At 38.2% G+C, this 11,539-nt stretch overlaps 1 protein-coding gene across 5 annotated transcripts in view; it reads right to left on the bottom strand.

Annotated features, from left to right (window-relative positions):
- klhdc8b (kelch domain containing 8B) overlaps positions 1 to 11,539 on the bottom strand; it is a 67,181-nt gene that overhangs the window by 10,780 nt on the left and 44,862 nt on the right. For 4 of the 5 annotated variants that reach the window (XM_088399591.1, XM_088399600.1, XM_088399616.1 and 1 more), the window contains one exon: positions 2,290 to 2,391. The exons of the other annotated variant lie outside the window; for it this stretch is intronic. In XM_088399591.1, coding sequence (XP_088255717.1) covers positions 2,290 to 2,391 — 102 coding nt within the window. The remainder of the gene's footprint in view (positions 1 to 2,289; positions 2,392 to 11,539) is intronic. 5 annotated transcript variants of the gene reach the window in all.

Genomic DNA, 11,539 nt, shown 5'->3' with positions numbered 1-11,539 from the left:
AAAGGCTTAAATGTCGGACCCTGCATAACTCCGACGAGGAACAACAGTCACGAGGATAATTGGTGCCTACCTTTTCTGCAATTAATCTCGCGTGTCAAAGGAGACAAATGCCAGACTGGTTTCCAGTAAAGTTGTAGAGCACATATGTGGACAGACAATCGTTGACTTTGAGTTGACAATGAGTAGGAACTGAGCAGACGCTGCATGCATCTTGGTCAGGCGAACAAATTCAGTTTAAGGCCAAATTCTGTTGGCACAAACATGCGCTGTGTGCAGAATTTGCAGATAATACTTGCTCTGCTCGTTTAAATGTTAACTTTACTTTTAACTATCTGAGGCGTATGAGATATTCTTAGGGTTTAGGTTGTTGAAATTTGCACAGTAAAATGTAAATTGAAAGTATTTATCAGTAATACAAAGAAAATGGCGCAAAATGTAAATATTTAATTTTCAAGACCCTTTTTTTTCAGTCTTATTCATTTAAGTTAGGGGCTACTGTGCTTCTAGTAAAAAAAAAAAAAGTTAGTCTAGAGCCCTGATTTAGGGGCACTTGTATTTCTAATTATTAATAATTTCTAAGCAAACGATCACATCATCTTGAAAAGAGAAATGCGAGGTGTGTGTTCATGTGTATTTGCGCTACAAAGAGAAAATGGCATTTCAATTCAATCTAGTAACAGTTCACATGAGTAATGTTACTTTGGACTGCACAACAACACGTCAATGTCTGCTTAATAAGCATGTCATTGAGAGGAAAAAAGCTCGCCCCTGATTAATTGAACGATTGCTCACGCTGTATTTACTTGAACAAATTTTGGTCGGTCAAGGAGAAAATGAAAATTGATGGAAAATACATGTCAATTTAGAATGGGTCGGCGGGGGAAGTCGAGAAATGAGAGTGTAAATTTCATAAAATATTTCCTGTGTATTTGTCATGAAGTGTACAGCGAGGAAGATACTGCCTGAGGGAAGGTATTGTCACATGGTTCATTATTATCGTCATAGTAAAATATCATTGACTGTCTAATGTACGATTTTGTGGTAATATAAAGTCCGCAACAATCCTTTGCAACATGCATAATCAGAGATAGACCGAATGAAATTACAAAATTCTTTGGGGCATTTTTGCCCCATTCAGGTAATGCCACTTGTCATTATAAACAGCACATAATAGCTTTACTGTATGGACCACTCAATTTATCAAGTCCAAGCTATGATATTGATGTCTTGTAATTCTCCTGGTCATGTGTGTTGTGAAGACTTTTTTTTTGCCTCAAGACACCACAGTAATGGGACTTGACACAGATGTGGTCTGCTGGATTGCGTCGGCAGATATTTTGCACTTCAGGAAAACGCGGTCATTCGCTGCAGATCTGTCAATGATGCCATTGATCAGAGCCACAAAATCCGACATTACAGCGAACACAATTTTGTTCATTGCAAGAATGTTCTTTGGTACCATAATTAATCCAAGATTTCTCAAAATGTGCAGTCGTGTTTTACATAAATTCATATTTATTTAATATTCCAATATTTTTAAATATTTGTGTGCATGTGTCAGATCATCCCCACACACATCACGCTTTCTGTGTATTAAATATTTATCAGTGATTTGGGGAGAGGTTTTAGACTTTCATTTTTAATTTTTTCCCCAACATATTTCAATGGTTTCTTGTTTTTTTTTTGTGACTTAAATATGTCACTTTAAAGTGTTATTTATTGTGTTATATTTGTTTATTTACTTTTTCCTCCTGTTTTGTTTTAAATATGTTCGAAATAAAGACATATCAAATCAAATCAAACCAATGGGTGTCAATTATATGTGAACTTTGGCTATTTGTGGCTTAATCCCTTGCAAATAGTGGGACTCAACTATACACTAAATGAACAAGTTGTTTCAAAGGATTTCATAGATTGGATCAGTTAGTTACCTGTTTGTTTTATTTTACTGACTGGTGATTAATATTATTTACTTTGATCATTTGGCAAATATTTGCAACCTTAAACAAACCAGAACAAACCCTGCTAAGAGAGCAACATTTGCTGCCTTCGAAAACACTCACAATTGTTCTCCCCTCACTCGGACAGGGGCTTTAAGATACAACAATGGACTTTATTTTCTGGGGGTGTGCAGTATGGTAATGTGACATGACAGTTAAAATGCTTTCTGAAGTCACTTAATTTTTTTGTGTCCTTCAAGAAAAAGCCAATCATGGAATATGAGTCTGTAATGGCTGTACACTATCCAATACCACACGTGAATAAGAACAAGGGTCAAAAAGTACTGACCTAGACCACCAGCAGCAATGATCCGTCCACCTAGACAACCTGCTACAAAGTCCGCCCTTTTCTCTCGCATCTTTGACGTTCGACTGGGTTTGAGCCAGACACCTGATAGAAGTGACAGAGAGGAAAAAGAGATAAGTCCAGAGGGATCGTTTACCAAACAAACATATTTCAAAGATTAGATCACTGATATCTGCTCTCACAGAATTGTGTTTGTTTATATGTGGAGCTCATTTTGAGCCTGGGGATACTGACTTCCCATGAAATGCTCACCAGTTTTGAACACAAGACAAAATCCCTGGGGTATGACTGCCTTAGCATCAACAACAACAGCAAGACATATTTTACCACAGCTGATTTTCTTCCATTCGAGTTCTGCTCATGCAAACGGCTGATAATTTCCTGTTTACATTTCCTGACTGCTCTTGAAAATTTACCATGCCTCGCTACCCAGGATAGTATTTGGAGAGGAAATGCTGTTAACAGATAAGAGGATGTCGCTGGAGAGTTGCAGTCAAGAAGGAAGGACGACGCCATGCTATGAGTTTTCTGACACAGTTTCTGCCAGCAAAAGATCAGCTATTCAGCCGTAGCTAATAGGAAAGTCAGATAACATGTAAATGTATGAGAAGAGGAGCTGAGAGTAATGTTTTCAGAAAGGTATTCGAGCCTGGAGCAATCACTGCTGACTGGCAAGCATCTATAAATAAAATCACGAAAATGGCCAAAATTTGCCATTGGATTATTACCGGACCTTTCTGGATTTATTCTTTACTTGACAAACAAGTTATGCATATCGTTACTAAAGCAATGTTTTGCAAGTTGTCGACGGTGTGTACACTATGTATTTTGGTTTAACAAAACCAAAGCTAGAACTTTGGCCCGAATGTAAAAAGGTATAGGTGTGCTCGACATGAAAACAATACTGTGCATGTTCACAAAAACGCCATAACCACATTAGTGACTTCTATTACAAGCACAAGTCAATTGGGCTTTTATTTGTGCAGGTTACACTTCACAGTATTTTTTTACATATGGTATGTGTATATTGATATTTTTTACAGGGGTATTTTCAATTTCTATATCTACTCTGTAAGAACTCGACAGGGTTCCTTCAGCTTAAGGCAGGTTAAATTCATGATCTCTGTTTGGTGGACTCAGCTGGAGGAAAGCATATTTATTTAAAGCTCTGAATCAATCCTCTCCTTCCTCTTGTTTTGCCATTCTAAACAGCAGCACTCTGTTGCTTTCACTAAGTTCAATAAGATACACACTCAAAAAGACATGAGATCGAAACAGAAGGACACACAAATCAGCAGATACTGTAGTCAGCTACAGCTGAGATGTCTACACACTGTATGCTCAATGTCAAATCACGCAGACAAAAAGACAAATGCAAGGAAAACATGGATATGAGAGACCATGACAGCAGTTTGTGCAAAAATGCATCCAGAAACGGCTCCACTCCCTGCTTGTGTTCAGAGGCCAGAAGCCCACTCAGACTAATTTAGTATGTCTTCAAATGTGACGTGCGCCAATGTTGCTGACATTTCTCAGAGCAAGCTTACTTTCTGTCTTGTAAAGTTCATATGATGTTTGTTAGCATTTAAGATTATGGGGACTTCTATATACATAATTAGGTGGTGCAACACACTACTATCCTGGTTAGGTGCACTAGACAACCTTGTGCTCTTCGCTGCAGCCCTTGGCTCAATGTACGCCCACCTAGGAATGAAATGGACCGGCTATACGAGAGTTTTCCCAAACTTCCCGATGGCTACCAAAAACCCTGGGCAAAATCCCAAAGAGGTTCATGTATGCAATAAACCTATTCAAGAGCACTTCTTGCCTAAAAGCAATCATATAATAACACTAATCCCCCTCCTTGCATATATTTTATCAGTCCATGTGTTTTCTTCGGCTTATCCTATTCAGGGTCACGGGTGAGCTGGAGCCTGTATGCCTTTGGGCAATTATTAATTAGTGTTGGAGTCACCTCTGAGCATGTGTGGAATAATGTGCTCACTTTTGAAAGGATTTATTTTACTCTACTAAAGTTGAAGCTAAGTGTGAATGACATGTGCAGCACTTTGTAGTATAGTATGCGTGGTACAATTTTTTTTTACCGGCACTTGCAACAGACAACAGGCAGTCAGACAGCAGGTTGAATCCCCGACTGGAATGCAGATGAATATAATAGTTGTTGTTGCTGTTAATGTACAAGGTACATTTGGAGTGTTGCACGGATTTGAATGGTGCACTTGATCCAAAGTGTTGCTTAGTCACTCTGCGGTCATGAAAAAAAAGGTCTTCTTTTGTTTAAAAGCCTGTATGCCAGGCCCCACCGAGAGACTGAACAATTTTTTTAATTGATCACTTGAAAGAAGGTTTCTTTTCAAAACTAGCGACATACGCCTGTCCCTCTCTACGCATGACAAACCAGTCAGCACGCTAACAGGATACAGTAGTGGTCACAGACAAGTATGTGGTAACTGGCTTGCAAATGAAAATTGTCAGTCAGCACCGAATACTATACTTGGTTCAATTTCCAACGTCAAATTTTTGTGAAACCTGATTTTTGCAATGATCACAAACAAAAATAAATTATGGAGCATAGTCTTGACATAAGTACCACCGCAAACACAATTCTGGTGTTGTTGTGTCCCATTAACTCAAGATGGGTCTGTCTCATTAAAGCTAGTGCAGAGCTCCCAACAGCTACACTAACTATTACAGCTACTTTCTGCATAATAGTAAATTATATTGGTAATAATATGTTTATATTTGTTCATGTGCTGGTCTGTCAATCTGTTGCTTTAAGTGAAACCTCTCCATCATAAAAAAAATAAAATAAAATAAAAAATTGGGTGCTGCATTAGATATCAAACCTCCACCTCAGCAGCTTAATTAGTATCAGCCCCAAATTGTTAGAGGACTATCGCTTTGGATTTTCTCATGAATTGAAGGGAAATTTGAACCCGTAATATTTTGCGAACACGAAGTTGAAAATCTCAAAGCTCTTTCCTCTGGAGATTAAGAATTGAAACACTAATAATAATAATAATGGAAAAAATTGTGTTAATCAAAATAGAAAAATGTGACACTTTCCAACAATAAAGTTGTGATATTATAATAATAATTGAATTATTTGGCCAAAATTTTGTAACTAATTATATGCATTAGACAAATGCTGCAATGTGGGTGAGATTAATAGCCTTCTGCTATTGATTAACCTGTGATCAATTCACTAATTTGCACTTCTTATAAAGATTGAGAGAGTATTCCTGGAGGATGGGCAGTCTGTATTTTAACCTGAGTGGCTGGGCAGCTCGTGTGCTCCTCAGTGAGGACAGAGAGTCTGGCTGCATTTGTCGAAAGATGTGCGTTTAGCAGATGATCCTTGACACAGCAATTACTGCACCTCGGCAGGGCTGTGAGGGATGTTCAAGAACAGTGGGGTGCATCAACTGCAGGCTGCACCAGTCTGCTAATGGTTCCATTTGGCGGATTTGTCTTGAGGCTAGCTTGACAAGTGCAAGTTGCCATTATTCTGTCCCACTGTCATAAGCATAGCACAAACCCTGAACCATAAACACATTACAGTTGAATCCCATGAATGGTTTTCTTCTTAATATGACGCGGGAGCCTCCGAGCTAATCCTCATTCAAATGCATGAGCCGACTGCAATAAAGTGTAAGTAATTCAAGCCCCCAGATTCTTGCTTAGAAGCACGAGCTTGCCAAGGGAGATGACTGAAAACCCAAGTTCAGAAAGAACCAAAGTTGAGGGTTACACAAACATACAGTCATTCTCTATTTGCTTTAACATCAGCTCATCTTGTAAAGTTCTTTGATTCCTGGCTAACGTGCAGTGGGAAATTATTATCAAATTATATCCAAGCTCTATCTTAAAACGGTTTTACCCAAACCTTTATTTTCTCTCAAAACCAAGGATTATTTCTTCTGCATCCTGTTTAAGAAGGAAACTAGACACCGGTGTGAATTCAGCACTCCGAGCTGATTTCGAAGTCTTTTTATGAATCCATCCATCTCAAGGCATATTCAACACAGAATAAAAATTCTGAACAATCTAAAGGAAACATTAACTGCTCTCAGTCAATGAAGTCTCTCTTTCACTTAGACATTTGAGTCATGTTTAATTTGTCACTGTGCACAGGCTATGTGGTTTTGTCGCATAGTATGCTGCTCCCATAACTGAAGAGTGATTGCACTGCATCCTCCTCTACCGCAGGGTGAATGATGGCTGGTAGCCAAAGATGATGTGGCTTTTATAGTCTAATGAAGAAAAAGATACTCAGCTGAATAAATATTCACTCTGCAGACTAATTCCTAACGAGGCACAAGTTAGTTTTTGGAATACAAAAGAACCGAGGTGTCAAACTCTGGCCGGCGGGCCAAGTATGGCCCGCAGTGTAATTATATTTGTCCTACAAAGGCAAATTGTGCATCGACTTTGTGTCAATACTATAATTGCAGATTGTCTTCACTTTTTGAAAAATAGAGATGTTCCTAGCAATTTTTTAAAAATTTGAACAGTTCTTACTAGTCTCTGATTTCAATACTAGTTATTCATCAGTTTGTTGTGTAGCCTATGGTGTATATAATATGAGACGTTCATACATTTATTTGGGTTTGCAGTCATAATGGCACTCTGAAGGAAACTACGACTACGATGTGGCCTGCGACAAAAATGAGTTTGACACCCCTGCATCATCATTGTCAATGTCACTGTCAAGCCATCGTTGTCACCACTTACAGCTTTGACTGACAGAGAGAAAAGACATGGTTTTGGTGAATACTGGTATACTGAAGTAAGTTACTTGTTATATATAAATATGGTTCCTTGCCCAGGGAGTGGCACATTTGGAGATAAAGAATGTCAATTTTTAATACTTGGGGGCCTATTTTCCCATTTTTCAAATGTGGAAGGGGTGGGGCCGTTTTTGTAGACCGACGCAGTTGGGCACAGCTAGACAGAGGCTGTCTGCGCTATGTGGGCGTCAACACAGCCGACTCCAACTGTGTCCAATCAATCAAGCGGCTTCTTCCCATCCCTTTAAATAGGGCGCACCTGACTTCCAGAGAGAGTCTAGAGCTAGCAGAAAGTGTGAGTAGCCCCATTTCAGCACAGAGGAGACCGATTTGCTCATCTGGGAGGTCAAAGCTAACAAAACACACTCACAAAACATGACATCCAAGGGAGGGTGAAAATATGCCAATCCACAGAGAGTAAACAGATTTAGACATCTGAAGGTCTGACAGCAGTAGAGGGGCTATCACACTGATCACAGTATTTAGTACCTTTGCAGTCTCTTGTCTTACTGAATTGTACTGTAATTATTATAGACAAAATGTGTAATCAGCAAAAATAAATTTGACGTATAATCATAGTGCTTGCTCCAGTGAAAAGAACAACAGCGAGGATGAATGCTGACAGGCATGAAAGAACCCTTTTTAGCACATAGCAACAGCCTGGACTACCTTCAAGGAACCCCGGGAAAGCTACCATGGATTGGAAAACAAAATAAAGATTCTTTCCAACATTTTGGCACTCAGTTCATTAATTTCATTTATTTGGGATTATAAAGCTCGATTTATAATGTCACAATATTATTGTGCACATGTGCATGTGTGGGCGTGTGTATGTGGATGCTAATTATGAATGAATTGTCAATCTGTCAAGGGTTGGGCAAGATTCATTACTCCCATGACACACATGTTATATTGACTTTTATTAATTTGCATAATTACCTATTTTTCTTACATGCAGTATAATATTAAGCACCTAGCTAGCAGGGAAGAATTTACCACTGTAAAAATCACATCAATCATAAATGTTGATTTCTTCCAATAAAATGAAATGCATTTTCTTACAATGGTTTAACAGTGTAGGAAACAGACAAATGTCAATATGATTTTTTTCTAGAAATCTCTGCAAGTGTTTACATTTTGAAAAGATCACTTAATAAACATTCTTAGGAAATCACAATGTTCCATCATTGGGAATCTATTTTTATAGCAGGCCTGGTGCTAGGATAACTCCTAGACTACTATGGAGTGCTTGCAAATTTTAATACTTCTTAAATATCACTTCTTGTTCAATAAAAGGCTTCATGTGCCTGCAGTGGTCGACCTGTTAAATAAAACACTTTCCTCTACATGACAAGTTCCAGTCAAGTCAATCGCTTGCTGTATTTTCTTACAATTGTGATATGCTAAAATAGATGATTCATTCATTTCTGTGCTTCTCCTTTGAGACTCAAAGCAAAGCGCCAATAACCCAAGGTCATGATCACATTTTACCTTCAGCACAGTAAGTCGCATGTTTTACATGTTACTTGAGTGCATTTCTATCGTCGTGATCGCTTAAAGCTTGCTGTGTGTGTGTGTGTGCGTGTGCGTGCGTGCATTTTACACTGACAGACTTGCGCATTTTTGATGAAGAGAATTATTAAAGTTCATTGAGATTGCTGAACTTGTGGAACACCACAGTCATTTCATTTGTTCTATTTGGACATTTATGTCTTCGCTTACTATCCTTTCAAAGGAAAGCTGTCAACCACCATCACCCTGGTGACTTAGTATAGACATAGAAAAGCATACACACAGGCAAAAAATAAATAAATAAATCATCCTTCATCATCATCTTCACCCCCATCAGTCCCCTCAGGTCTATTTATAGCTTTATGCAACAGCATGTCCAAGCCGTGTAAAAAGCCTGTCGTTACGTATCAATCTCATCAGGCTTTGAAGTGAAAGAATCTCAACATACTGTATCTTCAGTCGTTTACAGAAGTGTTTGTGGGTTAATAAACTAAATGATTATAAGTTTCTAGACAAACAATGCAAGGCCACTTGTTGTCAAATGAAAGTTATTGCCACCAATAACTGAGGATTGAAGGACCCCTGCCAGCTGTGGCTCAGCTATTTCTATTAGCAATCTATTAATTGTTTATTATCGAAGGGAGGTGGCTCAGATAACTGAATTAATCCAACTTTAATTATTATTTGTTTAAGATGTTTCATTCTAAAATGCTAATAGACAAATCTGTCACACCGGTAATCAAATTTAAAATGTTCAAATTTACCCTACTATCACTTGCCAATTCAATACTAAAGTAACTTGACCATGGAAAAACATATTTGTTTTTCTGGTAAACATTGAAGTTTCCTTCTTCACTGTATTTGTAACATGATGACAACCCTGCAGGCTGCGCTGAACGCCAGAGGAGAAAACATTTAAATGCAAATCACCTTGATTATATTTCAGACACTGCTAAAATGAATCTGCTCGGTAATGGGAAATGAAAGAAAGGCTGTAGCTGCCACTAAAGACCATAATCACAGTGGAATGTTCTTTCACACCAGATAATGTTTCCTCATCTGCACCCATAATAAATCATACTATATTAACCACAAAACTTTGCTACTTTGTACTTTGCTTCTGACTTACTGTTGGGTACCTCAAATTGTGATTGCTGACTCACATCCACTGTTTCTTTTTCATCCGAGGCATCAAAGCGGTGACCTTTTGCTACATAGCCTCCTTCACTGACCTATAGCATGCCATTTAGCAGCTGTCTGGTAATGCAAGCATTGTCCTGGTGTCATTGTGGTTCCCCTTATAATAGGGTTATTAGTTCATCATGGGTGATAAGACCAGCCTCAACTTTTTAACTAACATCGTAATACTGCTTATACTGCAAATCCGCCAGTGTTAAGATTTTACAAACAGTGTTTAAAACAGTTGCATCAACACCCCTCAGTAATTAAAAAAAAAAAAAAGCTTGTGTGACACTTTCACGTTGTTAAAATGGAATTTCACATGGATTCCACACCAAATGGTGTCTATTTGAAATTGAAACCATGTCCTTACATAATGACTGAAATTAACTGGTTAGAGTCTTCAGCATCATTCTTGGAAAAACGAGTGAATTTTGCTGTTTAATTTGTATTCCACAAACATAATATTACGCAGTGTTGGGTTTATATTCATATAGACACTTGGCTGGTTGGTTGATTTCGACTCACTTTCAACTGTTACTGTACTGCAACTGTATATTTTTTTTTCAATGTATTGTATTCACTGTCTTTGCGGTCATCCCATTGCTATATGTGAAGTGCTTTGTTTCAGCTGCATATATTGTATAGACTGTACGTTAATAGAGAACTGTTATGTCCTCTGCCAAATAGGTTCGCACGACTATAGACCACACTGACTGTCTATTTTTGTGTCCTTTTATTATTAGTGTTTTTTTTCTTTTTTGCAAGGTTTGATTTGTATAAAGAAAAAGACCAATGTTTAAAAAGATGTTTCAAACATGGCATACAGAACTGAAGGATTTGCATTTCAATAGCTTCCATATTTGTATGGCTCCACTAAAGCACACCCATACAGTGTAATGTGCAAACAGGCAGCATTAAAGATAAGTTATTACAGCTTTGAGGCAAAAGTATGGGCTCCCTGTCAAAGATAAGGTGAGAAAGGATTTCTTAGTTGGAGGAAGGCTATTATCCTTTCAAGCTGTGCACACTGAACCCGATTGAGGATTAAACAGCAAAATTATTAATACAATAAGATCACCGCCATAAGGAAGAGGGAGGTGTGAAAGAATGTGCCGTTACTAAGATATGGCTTTATTTTCCCCATAAATTCTTAGGGATCTCTTCACGCGAGAGCAATCACATCTTTTACAGTGACATCGACACACAACACTCTCGACAGGCAACAATGAAGCTCACTTACTTACCATCTGTCTGAATATCCCCCAAACACACACTAAGAAGCAAACACAGAAGGTAGCTAAAATACAGTAATACATCCCAGTGCGATTTAATGCTGTAAGCCAACTACAAGGAGAGACATCACACCATGATCCCATTTCTAAACCTCATACTCAGCAGGGTGCATGACAAATAAGAGATAACCAGATTTTTATAGACCCTGAACATTTTGTTAATCCTCACTATTTAATTTAGGAAATATTCACATGGGAAAGTTGAGCACAACAAATATTTTTTGAGTGCTCAAAATATGTGAAAATGACACACTTGTGATTGTTAGTGTCATTCTGGAGGGGGGAGAGTATTCAAAAAGAAAAAAACTTGGCTGTTGCTATTGCTATTTTCACTTTCGGCTTGTCCCACCAGGCACCGCCACAGCGAGTCCCTTAAAAAGTTCATTTACAGTTGCACTTCCCGGCACAACCTATCCATTTAGAATTTCCGCGGGC

Source organism: Syngnathus floridae, chromosome 2 (genome assembly GCF_059516105.1).
Source record: "Syngnathus floridae isolate MCC-2025c chromosome 2, RoL_Sflo_1.0, whole genome shotgun sequence".
Classification (NCBI taxonomy): domain Eukaryota; kingdom Metazoa; phylum Chordata; class Actinopteri; order Syngnathiformes; family Syngnathidae; genus Syngnathus; species Syngnathus floridae.
Note: the sequence above shows the minus strand (reverse complement) of the source record. Positions and strands in the feature narration are given on the sequence as shown.